The 18,417-nt window shown below is 42.1% G+C and overlaps 1 protein-coding gene across 1 annotated transcript in view; it reads left to right on the forward strand.

Moving 5' to 3' along the window:
• Window positions 1–18,417, forward strand: part of fras1 (Fraser extracellular matrix complex subunit 1) — a 562,738-nt gene that overhangs the window by 236,989 nt on the left and 307,332 nt on the right. The window contains exons 13-14 of the mRNA XM_078543632.1: window positions 5,782–5,925; window positions 13,256–13,390. Coding sequence (XP_078399758.1) covers window positions 5,782–5,925; window positions 13,256–13,390 — 279 coding nt within the window. The remainder of the gene's footprint in view (window positions 1–5,781; window positions 5,926–13,255; window positions 13,391–18,417) is intronic.

An 18,417-nucleotide genomic window follows, 5' to 3' on the forward strand; every position in this document is an offset into this window, starting at 1 on the left:
CATTGATTGTAGGCCCCCTTCCAGTCAGTGCTGCAGCAAATTTAGAATTGCAACAGTCAAACCAAAGGCGGTTTCCCTTCCCTATTGCAATTGCCGGTGCATTTCTTAAGGAGGGAGAGGGATCGCAGAGAAAATATTGAATAATTTTATATTTCACAATTGATGGATTTTTAAATTAAAAGAAGCAATAGTGAAATTTGGGTTTTCAACAGGTCAATGGGACCCTTTTTTTCTCCACAATGCACCTCAGTGGTTACTCTACTCACAAGGACACTCTCCATCTTCCTCTTCAGAGAATCACAGAATTGTTATGGTGTAGAAGGAGGCCATTCAGCCCATTGTGTGTACACCAGCTCTCCAAATGAGCGTTATGACAGTGCCATTCTCCTGCCTTTTCCCTGTAACCCTGCACATTGCTTTTATTTAAATTATCATCTATTGCCACCTTGAATGCCTTGATTGGACCTGCCTGCACTGCACTTCCAAGCAGTGCATTACACACCCTAACTACTCGCTGTGTGAAAAAGATTTTTCTCACGTCGCATTTGCTTCTTTTGCAAATTCTTTAAAACTGTGCCCTCTCATTCTGGATCCTTTTATGAGTAGGAATAATTTCTCCCTATCTACTCTGTCCAGCCCCCCCAGGATTTGGAACAATCTATCAAATCTCCTCTTAGCCTTCTCCGCTCCAAGGAGAAGAGTCCCAACTTCTCCAATCTATCTTCATAATTGAAGTTTCTCATCCCTGGAACCATTTTTGTAAACCTCTTCTGCACTCTCTCCAACGTGTTCACATCCTATCTATAGTGCAGTGACCAGAACTGTACACAATACTCCAGCTGAGTAAACTAAATAGTTTAGCATAACTTCCTTGCTCTTGTACTCTATGCCCCTATTAATAAAGCCTAGGATACTGTATGATGTATTAACTGCTCTCTCCATCTGTCCTGCCACCTTTAATGACTTATGCACATATATACCCAGGTCCCTCTCCTCCTGCACACCCTCTGAAGTTGTACCCCTTATTTTATATTGTCTCTCCATGTTCTTCCTACCAAATGTATCACCTCACATTTTTCTGCATTGAACTTTCATCTGCCAACTATCTGCCTAGTCCACCAACTTGTCAATGTCCTTTTGAAGTTCTACAATGTCCTCCACAGTTTACAGTGCTTCCAAGTTTTGTATCATCCGCAGAATTTGAAATTGTCCCCTGCACATCAAGATTTAGATTGTTAATATATATCAGGAAAAGCATGGGTCCCAATACCAACCACTGGAGAACCCGACTACAAACCTTCCTCCAACCCAAAAAATATTCATTAACTATTACTCACTGTTTCCTATTACTCAACCAATTTTGTATCCACATTGCTACTGTCTCTTTTATTCCATGAGCTATAACTTTTCTCACAAGTCTGTAGTGCGGCACTGTATCAAATGCCTTTTGGAAGTCCATGTACACCACATCAACAGCATTACTCACATCAACCCTCTGTTACCTCTTCAAAAAACTCCAAGTTAGTTAAACACGAGTTTCCCTTAAGAAATCCATGCTGGCTCTTCCTAATCAACCCACATCTTTCCATGTGACTATTAATTCTATCCCAAATAATTGTTTCTGGAAGCTTCCCTACTACCGAAGTTAAACTGACTGGTCTGTAACTGGTGGGCTTACCCTTACAACCATTTTTGAACAAGGGCGTAATGTTTGCAATTCTCTAGTCCTTTGGCACCTCCCCTGAGTCTAGGGAAGACTGAAAGATTATGGCTAGTGCCCCTGCAATTTCCACTCTCACTTCCTTCAATAACCTTGCATCTCATCCTGTCCTGGTGCCTTGTCAACTTTAAGTAACGACAGTTTATCCAATACCACCTCCTTGTCAATTTTGAACCCTTCTAGTGGTAGAGTTCCCTCCTCTGTCACCATGGCCTGGGTAGCACCTGCTTCCTTGATAAGGACAAATGCAAAGTATTCATTTAACACCTCAGCCATGCCCCCTGCCTCCATGTGTAACTCCCCTTTTTCGTCCCTAATTGGCCCTACCCCTCCTTTTACCACCCTCTTACTATTTATGTGCTTATAGACGACTTTGGGATTCCCCTTTATATTGGCTGCCAGTCTTTTCTCATAATCCCTCTTTGCTTCTCTTATTTGCTTCCCATCTTTCCTCTGAACCTTCTGTATTCCACTTGGTTCTCAATTGTATTTTCTGTCACCTGTCATAAGCACACTATTTATTCTTTATCTTAAAATCTATCTCCTTTTTCATTCAGGGAGTTCTTCATTTATTTGCCCACCTCTCTCTTTTGAGGGAATATACCTTGACTGTGCCTGAACTATTTCTTCTTTGAAGGTAGCCCATTGTTCAGCTACAATTTTTCCTGCCAACCTTTGGTTTCAGTCTATCCGGCCCAGCTCCGTTCTTGTCCCATTGAAGTTGGCTGTCCTCCAGTTAATTATTCTTGCTCTGGATTGCCCGTTGTTCTTTTCTACTGTTATCCTAAACCTTACGATACAATGATCACCGTCTCCTAAATGTTCCCCTGTTGACACTTAATTTACTTGGCCTACCTCATTTCTAAGAACCAAGCCTAGCAGTGCCGCCTTTTTTGTTGGACTGGGCACACACTGCTGTAGAAAATTCTCCTGAACACAATCTAGGAACTCCTGCCCCTCTCTGCCCTTTACACTATAACTATCCCAGTGTATATTTAGTTAATTGAAGTCTCCCATTATAACTACTTTATAATGTTTGCAGCTCTTTAATTTCCCTGCAGATTTGTTTCTCTACATCCTATAGTTGGCAGTCTATAGACTACACTGAGCAATGTAATTGCACCCTTTTTGTTTCTTAGCTCTGGTCAAATTGATTCTGTCCTTGAACCCTTTGGGACATCCTCTTTCTCCAGCACTGCAATGCTCTCCTTAATCTCTCCTCCTTTTCTTCTTGCCCTATGTTTTCTGAACACCTTGTACCCAGGAATATTTAACACCCAGCCCTGCCAGCCTTGAGTCAGGTCTCTGTTATCACCACAATATCATAATTCTGCTTGATAATCCGTGCCTGTAACTCACCAATCTTATTTACTACACTCTGTACATTCGCATACATGCAGTATAACCCTGATTTAGACTTCATTACTTTCTCCCTTACTCTGACTCCGACTATTAACTTACTATTCTCTATTCTGGGGCTATCTGTCTCTCCCAGTATTTTGTGTACCTTGATATTACTCTCTAATATTCTCTCCTGGCTCCCAAACTCCTGAAGATTTAGTTTAAAGCCAGCCCCAACAGCAATAGCAAAACACCCCACAAGGAGCTCAGTTGCAGCTCTGCTCAGGTGCCATCTCCCCCAGAGTCAGTGCCAGTGTCCCAGGAATCTAGAGTCCTCCCTCCTGCACCATCTTTCTAGCCACACATTCATCTGCCTAAGTCTTCTATTTCTGTACTCACTTGCACATGGCACTGGGAGTAATCCAGAGATGACTACTTTTGAGGTCCTGCTTGCTAGTTTTCCACCTGGCTCCCTAAATTATGTCTGCAGGACCACATCCCCCTTCCTACCCAAGACATTGGCACCAGTGTAGACCACGACCTTCAGCTGTTCGCCCTCCGCTAGAAGAATGTGCTGCAGCCACTCAGTGACATGACTCTGGCACCAGGGAGGCAACATACCAACCTGGAGTCACATCTACAGCCGCAGAAACGCCTGTCTGTTCCCCCAACTAATGGATCCCTTATCACTATTGCTGTTCCTTTCTTCATCCTCTCCCACTGTACAGCCAACCCGCTTGTTGTGCCACAAACCTGGCTCTGACTGCACTCCTCTGAGGAACCAACACCATCACCAGTATCCAGAATGGCAAACTGCTTAGTGAGCAGAACCCTAGGGGGCTCCTGCAGTACCTACCTGATTCTCTTGGACTGCCTAGCAGTCACCCATTCACTTTCTGCCTCCATGCTCCTAACCTGCTGTGTGACCACCCCTCTGAACATGCTATTCACGTAGCCCTGAGCCTTGCGGATGCACCACAGTGACTCCAGCCGTCGCTCGAGTTCCAAAATGTGGAGTTCAAGCTTCTGCAGCTGGCAGCACTTCCTGCACGTGTGGTCGTCTAGGTCACCAGTAGTGCCCATGACTTCCCACATATTATAGGACACGCATTACACATGACCAAGCTGCCCTGCTATATCTTAACTTTACTTCCCTTACGTTAACTTTATTTTACTTTAGTTTACTTATATTACTTTACATTACTGGCCCTGACTTCCCCTTATACCTAATGTTTCTTACTCAAATCCAAGTAGCTACTTCTTTAAAAATGATATGCTTTTCTAATTTACAGCTATTTAAGAAACTCCCTAGCAGCACTTTCTTACCAACCAGTGAACTTATGGTTTTCCTGTGATGTCATTGCTTGATTTTTAAAAAATCAGCTTTGAAGATGAGCTTTACACTCAAGTCTGTTTCGGCTCAGCTGCTCCTGATCCCGACTCAGAATAATTTCTACATATGCCACACCTCTTTCCCTGCGCACTGAATTCCCACATTATCCTAATTTGCTACTCACTTGGTTTCTGTCTCAGATCAGTGTAGTCGCCTGTCTCCTCATGCACCCCTTACTGACCGTGCAGTTTGAAAAGCCTAATTCTTTCATCGATATTCTGATGAGTCACTAGATAGTTTAGCTTCCTGCTACAGCAATTAACACCACTTGAACCAACTGCTTTCAACTGTTTGACAGATAACTGCCACTCCAGGCAGTTCTCTACTTAATAAGCTAGCCTAATTTACTTATGTCAGATCTTGATTCTTAATCTATAGTTAAACCTGAAAAGGACTTGGTAGAATTTACCCCGTGAGCCTAATTTGCCACTCACTCGGTCTCTGTCTCACTCCAACAAAGTCGCCTGTCTCCTCGCATGCCCCTTACTGACCCAGAGCCATTCTCCCCATTTAACAAACCACGCTGCCCGCCATCCACCCCCCTGACTATCCACTCCTATTCCTCACAGCTCACAAAGTTACCCTCCCGATCCAGTTCCCAGTAAGTGTCCCTCCAACCATTCACAGATGCATTCTTTCCATTTTTAACTGTGTCACAATTCATGCCCCTCTCCTCCCAAATTCAACACTGCACTCACCCACCTCCATCATGTCCCAACAGTTCAGTCATGTGCTGTTCTTCTTCAACTTGCCCACTTCATGTAGGCCATCTTTTCCCTTTCTATCTTTAGTTTGACATGGCAATTTTTGCCCCCTCCCATTTGGCACCCTCTTTCTTTCCCTTCTGTGTTAATGCTGGTGCTCTCTTTTTCACCCTCCCTGGCGCTGCTTGCAACTGCTTTCCTTTTGCCCCACCTGCTCCCAAGCACTGCTCTCAACTCCTATTGTAACTGCTGCATTAGTGACTGGATGCCATGAAACTTGTGGGCAAGGTTCCCCAAGCTTGTGAGAATTGCTTGAGGTCATTCACCTACATCAGCAATGACATCAGGAGACAGGAGCTTTGGAGTGGAGATGGAGGGGGAAGAATCCCATCCATGCTGATATTCATTCACCGATGCAGATGCATGGATAATGTTCATAAAACACGGACTGTTTGTTTCAAAAGCAATGGTTGGCATGCATTTATTAAATAAACGTTTGGTCAAACTTAAAGCCTCTCTTCCATATTGTCTAAACAATAATGGAGGAAACTAAATGTCTGTGGGTGTACTTTGAAGCCTATTGAAGATAAGTTAATGATTTTACTTTATTATTTCCTTTATAGTTCAGTGCCATGCTGATTGCCTGACCTGTATGCGCTTTCCTGATCATTGTGACATCTGCTATGATAAGAGCAAATTCTTGCAGAATGGCCACTGTTTGAAAAGCTGTGACCCTGGGTTCTACAAAGAAGGTGGACTATGTAAAGGTATGTGATGAATTCAACTGTACTCTTGGCTTGCTTTGAAATTCCCCCTTGTGATCCTGGCAATGCCAAAGGGCGTTTTGGGCATCTGGTACCTTTAGTGATTTTATGTTGACTGAGATCTCTTGTCAAAGTGAGCAGATGTGCTGATGGATCTATTGGGAATTTAAGAATTTGACTCATGTTAAAAGTTTACAGAACTGTATGCAGAATATTTTTCTAACTTGTTTGTCACATCATATGTACAATAAATGAGCATTCCTGGTCAAAATAACTGTTAAGATAATAGTTAAATTGCTACACTATTGGGGTCTATCAGAAGAATATCATTCCGGTATATTAAATCTCCCTTTTCCATCTGTTTGAAAATGGGAATGTATCTTGCACTTGCACTTATACCTGCTTCAGCTCCTGTTTTCATCAAATCTGACAGATGCCTTAGTCCATTAAGCTCTACCTTTTTTCATCAAGGTCAGTTGGAAAGTGATTCACCCTTGACTGCATCCATAAACACACTGTTCAATAAAACAAATTTGCTATCTCAATAACTTGCAAAAATGTTTTACATTAGATTATTACCAACTTTGCCAAGAAGTTCCCCATATCAGGTTTTTTTTTCTAGAAAGGAATCATTGCAAACTTCATAAACATTTGTATGTAGCCAGTAAACCCTGAAATATTTCAGAGCTGTATTGAGTGTGTATATGTGCATGAGGACGAGAAAGTGGACAGTGTAGTTTTTGTTTTTAAAAGGGCAGCTGGAGCTAATCTGAGTCGCTATAGTCCTGTTGTTTTAAAATCTGTGATAAGAAAAACTCTTAGCATCTTTTATTAAGTGCAAACATCATAGAATTCTTCTAGGAAATAATAGACTTGGTAGATGGTGGATGTAGTGTACATGAACTTTAGAAATGCCTTTGACAGAGAACCTCATGGGGGATTGAAGAGAATTAATTATCTGAAATTTTCAGATGATGCCGTTATATGATTGTTCTTTAGAAGGTCAGAGTAATGATGGGGTAATGGCGTAAAAAGTGGCAGATAGAATTCTATTGTCAGTAAATGTGATGTGATGCATTTTTGTAGATTAGCAGTAGCAAGTATATTCTGAATAGTAATAAATTTGGCGTTGTGGAAGAGTAGATGGTATTTGACTACGGCACACCAGACATTAAAGGCAACACTACAGGTTGATAAAGCAATGAGGAAGCTAATGGAATGTGAGAGAATGCAAATATGAAGGAAGGTTTGAAAATTGGTTTTTTGTTAGAACAATACAAACTATTGGGTAATATGATAGAAGTATTTAAAATTATTTTGACCACCTCTGTCAAACCTACTCTTAATCCTCTGTGCTCCAAGGGGAACAACCCTAGCTTCTCCAGTCTCTTCATATAACTGAAGTCCCTCATCCCTGATACCATACTAGTGTTATGGCATGGCTGATGGTAAATGCCGAGCTGCCCAAATCCCAGAGGGAAACTTGAAAGAGCTGCCAAAATGTTTGTTGCAATTTGTATAGTATGAGGGGAGTTTCTAAAATCAGGCCTGAATCTTACATTCCGAGGTTGGGTGCGTGCCCGACCCGAATGTGCATAAAATTGCACTAAAAAACATCGGGCGTGCGGCCTGATGTCATTGTGCACACGTACAATATTGAGGTCGGCAGATGTGCGTGGGAGTTGGAGCAGCGCCCGCTGACAATTAAAGGGCCAATTAAGATCATTAAAAAACCTATTGACCGCGATTTTACATTGCCCATGTGATTTTTAGCTTGTCGCACGGGCAAAACCTGTGAACGGAATTCACGTTTTACTCATTTCCTCATACAAGGATGGGATGAAATCTCCATTAGGATATAAAATAAAAAGAAATATCTGGGAGCAGCATTTCAGGTGCTTGATTGTGCTGCATGGACGTTTTTTTGCAGCATTTTTGTTATTTCGTTTATTCCGTGGAGGTCTGCAGCTTCCTGAGGCAGCTGTCTGGCTTCAGGGAGCTCAGTGGAAGGGCTCACCAGCACCCGGAGTGACGTCAGTGCCCGGCAGTGCTGAATCTTTCTCAGGGCACGTTTCATACTGGCTGCCTGTTAATTGGCCAGCTAGCATGAAATTGTAGTCTGGGGCCGATCGCGGTTGGGGGCCCGTTTCCTGTCACTCCCGGGTCAGCCAATCTCGCACGCCCGACAAGCACAAAATTCAGGCCCAGGAAATGGTGTCCCCAACTACTAGTAGAGTAAACGTTTATTAAAAGAAAATCAAGAAAAAAAAAACACAATTACACTTAAACACATAAAACAGTACTTTAAAACAGTTCCACAAGATCTTAACTTAACTACCATCAGAGCTAACCATCCCCTTTTCTGTTCAGCAACTAGGCCTATAGATTTCAAAATCTATAGAATGCCAGTAATTTTTACCACACAGTGCCTTTTTTCCTTGGGGTATCCTCTAAGGCTGACAGCATTGGCTGTCCCAATCTGGCCTTGTTCACACTGTCTCCTGGGAGTCCTGACCAGCTACCCCCTGTCTTCGGGGAGATTTAAACAGCTTCCCCCTCACACAGGCTTCAGTAGTTCCCTAAATGTGTTCTTCCCCTTTGATCTCTCTATTTTGTCTCAACCAGTCTCTTTAGAAATGCTTTTTTCCCAGACTTGATTAGATTCCTCTTTACTTTAGCTTTTAGGTTTTTAAAAAAAGTAAACTTACTCCATCCTTACCTTATTTACTTACACTTTTTTACAACCTGCATATATCCCCCTTCTAACTAAAACAACTCAATTTATAACTATTAATATTCCTTTATGTAACACTCTAATTGAAGTTCCTCTTGGTTCATTAACATATCAAAACCACTTCTTACTGTTGGCTTTAGACTCTTGCAGTCACTCTAGCTCTTATTTACACCCCCAACAGCCTGTCTTCCAGTACATAAGAAATATGCCAGGGTTATTAACTGTGGTAAAGTGAGGTACCCTGAACCTTTAAGAGAATGCAAGTGTACTGATCATGTGACGACACTGACAAACCACTGTATGGCGCGGGAAACTGGGAACTGTAAGTCTAGTTCCGGAGGTTTCTGAGTGAGCACGCATGATTTGATGCTCTGCCCTATGTCTCAATAAACCATCACTGTTTATTCTTACATCAGTTTCTCCCTGTTATTGATTGCAAGCAGCAATTGATGAGGACATAGGAAGGCATGCAATTAGAGTTTAGCTGGCCAACGAACTCATTTACCCAAGACAAAATTAACAGAAGAAAAATATTACAATTTCTTGTTTTCTTGATGCTAGTACATCTCTTATGCACCTTCTCAAAGGCCATCCTTCTCAAGGCGTGGTGCCCAGAATTGAACACAGTGCTACAGCTGAGGCCTAACCAGTGTTTTATAAAAGTTTTGCATAACTTCCTTGCTTTTGTGCTCTATTCTGTATGCTTTCTAGCAGGCTTCTAAACTTGTCCTGCCACTTTCAAAGATTTGTGTATATGGATCCCCAGAGGATTCTGTTCCTACATCCCCTTCAAAATTGTAATATTTAGATCATACTCCCTCTCCTAATTCTTCCTACCAAGAATGTATCACTTCACAGTACTCAGCATTAAATTTTATCTGCATATATCTGCCCATTTTACTAGTCTGTCTATGCCCTCCTGAAATTTGCTGCTATCCTCCTCATTCTTAACATTTCTGAGCTTTGTTTTATCTGCAAGCTTCAAAATTATGTCCTGTATACCAAAGCTCAGGTCATTAATACATATCAAAATGAGCAGTGGTCCTGATATTGTCCTCTGGGTCACACCACTGTGTACATCCCTTAGTTTAAAAAGCAACCATTACCCTCTGCTTCATGTCTCTTAGCCAATTTTGTATCTATGCTGCCACTCTCCCTTTAATTCCTTGGGTTTCATTTTACTAACAAGTCTATTTTGTGGCACTTGCCCCAACTCTGAATTTGCAAATGTCTTTAGTTTCTCTCCTATCTCCCTTATGCCCACTCCAAACTCACCTTGTTGTTGAGACCCACCTCTTCATCCCTGGGTCCTTTTCCTACTAAACTGTCGACTACTCGACTTCCCTTCCTGGACCTCATGTTAGCTGACATTATCAACGGTTCTCTTTCCTCTGATACTGCCCCCCTGTCCTTCAAATATGCCGTCATCACCCCTTCCTCAAAAAATCAACCCTTAATCCCACCATCCTTGCAAACTACCACCCGATTTGAACCTTCCTTTCTTCTCCAATGTCCTTGAATATGTTATCATATTCCAAGAGTGTGCCCATCTTTCTTGGAACTTCTTGTTTGAAGAAGACCTGGTTGTCTGTGTGTACAAATCATTGAAGGTGGCACGGCAGGTTGAGAAAGTCATTAAAAGTCATGTAAAACCCCTACCAAATAGAAGCACAGCGTAAAAAAACCAAGAAAGTTATGATGACCCGTAATTAAAACACTAGTTTGACCTCAGCTGAGTATTGTGTACCACCCTGAGCATGGTACTTTAGGAACAATTTGAAGGCTTTGGAGAGGGTGCAGAAAAAATCTATGAGAATGGTTCCAGGAATCTGGGACTTTAGTTACATGGATAGTTTGGAGAAGCTCGGGTAGTCCTCCTTGCAGAAGGGAAGGTTGAAAGGAGGTTTGATAAAGATGTTCAAACTCATGAGAGGACTAGGCAGAGAGAAACTGTTCTTGTTGGTGGAATGGGCAAGAATCAGAGGACACTGATTTAAGATCATTGGCAATAGAACCAGCAGCTACATGAGGAAAAACCTTTTTATACAGCAAGTGGGTGGGGTCTGGAATGCACTACCTGACAATATGGTGGAGGCAGATTCAACTGTGGCTTTCAATAGCTCCTTAAGAGGATGCAAAATTGCAGGTTTACGAGGAAAGGGTGGGTGCGTGGGAATGGCTGAGTTGCTTTTGCAAACAGCTGGCAGGGACACGTTGGGCCGAATGGTCGCCTTCTGTGCTGTAACCATTCTATGTTTTTGTGAATCCTCCCTATCAAGTTTCAACCTGTTTCATAGTACTAAAATGGCTCTTACTAAAGCCACAAATGACATCCTAGTTGATTGTGACTGAGGTAAACTCTATCATATTGTCATTTTCGACTTGTCTTCTACTTTTGAATGGGTGGCCATGAAATTCTGCTTCAACGCCTCTCCACCATTCAACTGGGTGGGACTTCATGCTCCTGGTGTCATGCTTACCTACCCTGTCATAGCCAGCAAATCACCTGTAATAGTTTCTCTTTTGCACCCACACCATTACCTTTGTTGCCCCCTCAAAGATCTATCCGTGGCCCCCTCCTTTTCCTCATTCACTTCTTGGCGATATCGTCTAAAATCATGGGGCAGGTCACCACAGGTATCCTGACGATATCCAGCTCTAACTCTCTTCCACCTCTCTTTAACCCACCTCTGTGTCTGACTGCTTGTCCAACAATATAGTATTGGATAAGAAGAAATTTCCTCCAGATACATGTTGAAAAACAAGCCTTTGTCTTTAGTTCCCACCAACAATCCTGTTCTGTAGTTACTGACTCCATCCCTCTACCTGAAAACTGTCTGAGGCTGAACCAGTCTATTCATGATGTTGGTCAAATATGGCACCTCGATCACATATCCGCACCATCCGTAAGTTTGCTTATTTCCACCTTGACTACATCGCCCAACTTCAAGCTTATCTCTGTCTATGTGCTGCTGAAGCCCTCATTCATACCTTTGTTACCACTAGACTTGCTTATTCCAAAGCAGTTCTGGCCTACCTCCCATGTCCTACCCTTTGCAATCTTAAGGTCATCCAAAACTCATGTTTTGTTTAGTCTATGTCCTAACACATACCTAGTCCTACTCACCCATCTCCCCTGTGTTTACCCCTGGCCAGTAATGTCTCAGTTTTAAAATTCTCACCCTTGGTTTCAAATCCATCCATGGTCTTGCCCCTCCTTCTCTCTCCTCCTTCACCTCTACATTTCACCTAGATCTCTGTGCAGCATCAACTCTGGTCTCTTGAACATTGCCAGTTTTAGTCACTCCATCTTTGGTGGTCATGTCTTCCGCTGCTTTGGCCTTTAACTCTGGAATTCCTTCCCTATATCTCTGTATTTCTCTACCTCACTTTTCTCTGACCTAAGATCCCCTTATGTGCCTTGGTGTGAGATTCTGTTCCCCATCGGTCCTGTAAAGCACCTTTAGACTTTTTATTACATTATGGCATAATATTAATGTAAGTTGTTGTTGGTCAAATGCCTTTTGGAAATTCATGTATACAACATCAACCACACTACCCTCATTAATCCTCTCTATTGTACATCAAAGAATTTGACGGAGCTCAAGTCCCATAAGAATGGATGGAGGCAAAATCAACTTGGCCTCCTGCTAGCAAATTGCCAAACACAGGCTTGAAGATTGTACAAACAGAGGCGGTTTCCCTTCTCTGCTGGGAAAGACGCATTCCACATGAGCATGGAACATAGGAAATAGGAGCAGGAGTAGGCCATTTGGCCCATTGAGCCTGCTTCACCATTCAGTAAGATCATGGCTGACCTGATTGTGGCTTTAACTCCACTTTCCTGCCAGCTCTTCATAACCTTTGCCTCCCTTGTTCATCAAAAATCTGTTTACATTCAACTGCTAAACTGTGTCCCTTAATTCTAGATTCCCCCACGAGGGGAAACATTCTCTCAGCATATGCTCTGTCAAGCCCCCTCAGAATCTTACATGTTTCAGTAAGACCACCTCTAATTCTCCCAAACTCCAGTGAGTATAGACCCAACCTGCTCAACCTTTCCTCATAAGACAACATCTTCATTTCAGGAATCAGACGAATGAACCTTTTCTGAACTGCCCCCCAGTGCAAGTATGATCCCCCCCCCCTGCTTCCCTTAAATAAGAGGACTGGAACCATACATGGTACTCCAGATGTGGTATCAACCATGCCCTGTAGAGTTGTAGCAAAACTTCCTACTTTTATACTCTATCCTCCTTGCAGTAAAGGCCAGCATTCCATTTTCCTTCCTAATGACTTGCTATACCTACATGCTAACCTTGTATGACAATGTATGAGGACACTCAGGTGCTGTCCCACAGCATTCTGCAGTCTGCCTCTGGAAGCCTCGGGCAGGGGGGTGGGGGTCAACCAGAGGAATCAAGTCTGTAGAGTCCTGAATATTGCAGTTTGAATGGCATTAGTACAGTTTTACATGAAGTACAGGATCTGGTGGCAGTAACTATTCCATATGCAAGAGTTTTGGATTCTTTCTGCATGCCTTGCTTTTTAGAAGAATCAGTTGGTCTAATCTGTACTTTACCATGTTTTTACGAACAGCATGTGAGGAGTCATGTGCCATCTGTCGAAATGAGTTTGAATGCATTTCATGTAAGGAGCCGCTGCTTATGAAGTATGGTCGGTGTGTGACTTCCTGTGGGGAGGGGCTGTTCCAGGATCAGATACAGTGTTCAGGTATGTGCTCAAGACAATTAGTTTGGACTATTTAGAATCCTTTGTAAAATCACTGCTCACCTATATCCCATTCATTTTCAAAACCTTACTGAAGTTTACCTAAGTTAAATTAAATATTTTTAAATATCTCTTGTTAAGCTCTTAGCCTGATCTCCTACTATTACCTCAGAAGAAGACCAGTGGCTTCTTTTGAAAAACAGTATAAATGTCTAAAAACAGAATGTAGATGTTGGTAACAATCTCAAATGTTGCTTATCACACTGAACGTCTGCACACAGTGGAAGATAGGCACATAGACCAACAAGTGGGTCATTTAGCCCTTACACCTGTTTGCCTTTCTTTTAGTTCATGGTTGATCCACATGTTAACTCCATGTACCTGTCTTTGTTCCACATACCTTAACACCCTTACTTAACAAAACTCTATCCATCTCAGCCTTGAAAATTTCAGCTGACCCAGCATCGATAGACTTCTGGGGAAGCAAGTACCAAGTTTCCATTACCTACATGATCTAGGTAGCACCAATGAGGATTATATGCTATTTCTTTTCCTCCAGTTTATTTTTTATTTTGATTATTTTCATATTTCCCAGTACTTTCACATGAGGTTCGACTACAATATTTCAATCCTGCTATATCCTTCTTTATTTAAGCTTGCTCTTTCATGGGCACAGATCTGCCCCAAATAACATTCAGTTTAGGGCAAATATAATTGCCCAGGATTTTGCTGACTACTCTGTCAGGACGTTAGGACAACTCCATAGGGTTTCTGCTATGTACTCCTATTCTGTACTCATGCTAAAATTATCCACAGGAGGAATTTTATCCTGATGGTTTTTTAACATTTAAAACCAGATTTTAAATTTTTGACATATTTACAGTTAATTTACGTAATGTCCGAAAATCCACGGCCCTTTTGGTGTGCTCCTGTCAAAACTCTGCTGGGATTGCATTGGGAAGGATGTAAGTTAGGCCTGTGTTTAGATACACTGAGGCTGGGCCTTACTGCAGGTTTTCTATGGATCCTCTACCTGTCCAAGGTCAGTAGCATAGGAAGTCACAAGGTTAGCGATAGGGGTACCCAGTGCTGAGAATTCCCAGGTCTTCAGCTTCTCAGAAGCTAGGCACAATATTGGCACCTTAATACACCTAGTTAAAATCTATCCCGGAGCCAGCCTTCAACATTCTCTTAAAAACACCATTGAAAGATAGTTTTTTAAAAAAGTTAAAATTGTTAAAATTACCTTTTTGCTTCTGAAAAGTTCTCCAACTGCCTTGAGAAAAACTGGTACTTTATAACACCAGTCATTGTTGAGTTCTAGCTGTGGTGTCAATGGATCTACTATACATTTGCTTTGTCTCTATGATTCACAATAAACATCTAGGTGTTTTAAGCTAGCTTCGTCAATAGTGAATACCATGATTCATCTGTAATTGCCTAGATGTGCATTACTATGTAAAATTGCTGTTGCCATCACAGTTTTTGGCCTGAGTTTTCACATTTGGGTCAGGAGCGAGGAGTAGGGACATTCCCTGGCTCGACAAACCTGACCTGGAGAAGGTGTCTCACAAGTTGGGAGTTTTGTGGCGGCGTTCTCTGGGAGTCAGGCCGGGTGACCCCGGAATGAATACGGGGACTGCCGGGTTTGGAGGTGGGCTGGATGGAAGGCCTGCCTCAGTGCACTGGCACTTCGTCATAGATTTTAAAAATCAATAAAACAAGACACAGCCCTTCAGCCCTCACTCCTTATACACCTTGATCCTTAATAGCCTCTATGCCAATTTACTGCCAACTCATGCCAACCCATGTACCCGACCCACCACCCTACCTTTACACTTACCATGCCAACTCACCCAGTATCCGCCATGGGCAGACCTCAGCAGCCATGCTGAGATGAAATAAAATAAAGTTCTAGGTGTCTAGTGCAGACTTTGGTCTGAATTTTTCAGGCGGTGGGTGGGCTCGGTGGGAGTGGGCGGTGGTGGTTGCGGAGCCGATTGCTGCCTGTGATCGGCTCTGCATCGCCATTTTACGCGGGTGGGGCAATTAAGTAATACGTGAGCAGTAATGCTCACGCTACATGTGCGGGTGAGGGGAGGAGGGAGAGTCGGGGCTAGCGCACTTTCGCACGCATGCGCGCGAAAGAGCACTTCAATCTCCCTGAGGCACAGAGCTGCCTCAGGGAGATTGAATCGATGTTAAAATAATTAAATAAATGGTTTGAAAATTTATTTAAACATGCCCCATCTCGTGTGACTGTGTCACATGAGATGAGACATGGTTTTATATTTAGGTAAAATTTTTTTATTTATTTAATAAAATGAAACCTCATCTCGCTTGTAGATGAGGTTTCCTAAAAAATGCGAAGGCCGCATGGCCTTTTCGCCTGCCTGCCATCCTTAAGGTTGGACGGGCAGTGTTAACAATTAGATCAATTATTTTCTTAATGGCCTTAATAGGCTGTTTACCTATCGGCAGGTGCGCAGCCGAATCTGGCACACACCCGCCGAACGAAGTATTGCAGGACTGCGCGATGACGTCGGGACGCATGCCTGACATCATCTAGTGTCATTTTATGTGTTGGCGTGTCAGGCCCGCCCCCACACGCCAACTGAAAAATCCCGCCCGTTATTTTTTAAAAAGGACTCTCATAAAAAAATCGCTACATTTGCTTTCCCTCAACTAGATATTCCATTAAAGAAGCAAACATTTCATTCAAGTAATTAATCCCCTATAAAAACAAGCATCAGAATGACACAGCAGTTCCTGTTGATAGATCCACATGCTTTTGACAGTTTTGACAGTTTCACTTGACAATTTTGACAGTTCCTGCTCACACTTTTGACAGTTCCTCTTAACAGCTGTGTTTGACAGTTTTGACAGTTTCTCGACACTTTTGACAGTTCTTCTCGACACTTCTGACAGTTCCCCTTGACAGTTGCTCTTGATGCTTCTGACAGTTTCCCTTGACAGTCCCTCTTGACACTTTTAACAGTTCCTCTCGACAGTTCCTTTTGAGAGTTTTGACAGTTCCTCATGACAGTCGCTTTGGACAATTCCTCTTGACTGTTCCAATGAGCTTATGCACTTTTATGCACATTCATGTCCACTTTTAACAATCCCAAAGGGCATCATATCTCTCACAAAGGGCAGCTTTCCCCAAGTGTACCTGGACCATATCGAAAGGGATACCCTATTACTTCAAAAGGGTACCCACGTCTTCAAAGGACTCCACAAAGTTTAGACCTACTCTTGCCAGGTCTAATCTGCACATATTGTGTTTCCCAATCCTGGCTAATGAAATTCAGACATGACTAGAGGTAGCTGCTGTTTTATATGGGCATCTGCCTCTGCGAAATGCGCATGCGCAAATCTTGGCCCAGGCCTGTTCATGCCCCCATGAGAATGGTAGGTGCCTTGTTTGTGGGACTTCTGTTTTTTGGCTTCTTCCACCATTTCTTCAATGATGGAGAAGCTCTCTGTTGTTGCAAAAATTCAGGACCTTGTTTCTGTGCATGCCTTCATAGTCCCTTGGTTTTTTTCTATCTTAGATGATAAAATAATAATTAAAAGGTGTTAAACTAGATGATCGAAACAGAATAAGTAACAATCAGGGAGGACCATGTTACCTCTTTGTAAGGCAGACTTTGACTTGGTCACTCCTGAGTTATTTGTTCTCCCTTATTCATGGGATATTAATTCTATTTCACAGTTGACCATTGAGTACCTTCTATTTATACCAATAGCATTTACACATGATCTGAAACATATTTTAATATATCAACCATGATATCAATTTATAACCCTGTAAAGCTACATGTGATAATTTAATAGAATTTTCTTCAGGGTAGGAGGCAGTTAATTCTTGCAAGCCATGAAAGATGAAAATTGAAACAGAATGTTGGAAAACTAGAATTTCATGGGCAGTCTCCACATAACTGAAATGTGTGATGCTTAGATGGGGCTGTTCAGTAAAGCCAAGATGCAGTCAGCAGCTAAAAAAAAGTCTTGTTCCATTAAATATGTTTAAGCTGCTTAATGTGATTTCTCTTGGCTGTCTGTGCTGCAAAATATTTTCACAAGAATGTCTGACATTTGTGACTGCCTTTCCTGGAGTTAATTTTTAACCACAATACTTCAAACAGATCTGCTAATCTATTTTTTTATGTGACTGCAGTTACAAGAAAGAGTTCAGAAACTTTTTTGTTTGCATGAAGAGCCACTTTTTATTTTGTTTTAAATTGAGTTGACAAATTGTATAAGCACAGCCACTGACATATGAGTGTAGGGATACAGCCTGCCAGACCAACATGCTTGCCATGACTTAAGCCTGTTGTCACTCTCGACATTAAACTTAGCAAGCTTCAAACAAGATTATCAGACTTTTAAGGACTGGACTGCCATAAAGAAAAGCGATTAGCCTCTCTGAGGATGGTAGTGAGAAATCTTCTCCTTCATGGCTGTTTCTCTTCTTTTGCTCTTCTCCATTTTTGTTTTTGTCTGTTCACTTTTTTCTCTTTCACTTTTTTCCTTCACTTCTCATTTTCTGGCTTTTGCTTCTATCCTTTACTCTTTTTTTTCCTTTCAAGAGTTTTCCTTTGACTTTACTTTCTGCAGTGTTTGAATACAAGATGGTGGAGCTAGATGGGCCTCCAGAATGGCCAGGGAGTGAGGCTGCAAAATGCAAATTGGGAACCTTGTAATTGAGAAGCTGACTCCAGCTGCATGTGGAGAGTTGTCCTGGTCTTTGGTCAATAATCGTCCCTCAAACAACATCACTAAAAATAAATTAACTTGTCATTAATCTCACTGTTGTTTGTGGGACCGAGCTGAACGCCATGTTTACCTGTCCGGCAGCAGTGATTGCATTTCAAAGGTCAATTATAGTAGACGAAGATATTTCTGAGAGAAATGATAACATAATGTAGAAATGTAAGTTCATTCTTTCTCTTTCACCTCTAAGCTTAAATGTGCAGTTTTGTGGAGCCTGGCATTTTGGGCATTCCTTGATGCAACATCTAATTTGA

This window comes from Cetorhinus maximus, chromosome 1 (assembly GCF_964194155.1).
Source record: "Cetorhinus maximus chromosome 1, sCetMax3.hap1.1, whole genome shotgun sequence".
In the NCBI taxonomy this organism is placed as follows: Eukaryota; Metazoa; Chordata; class Chondrichthyes; order Lamniformes; family Cetorhinidae; genus Cetorhinus; species Cetorhinus maximus.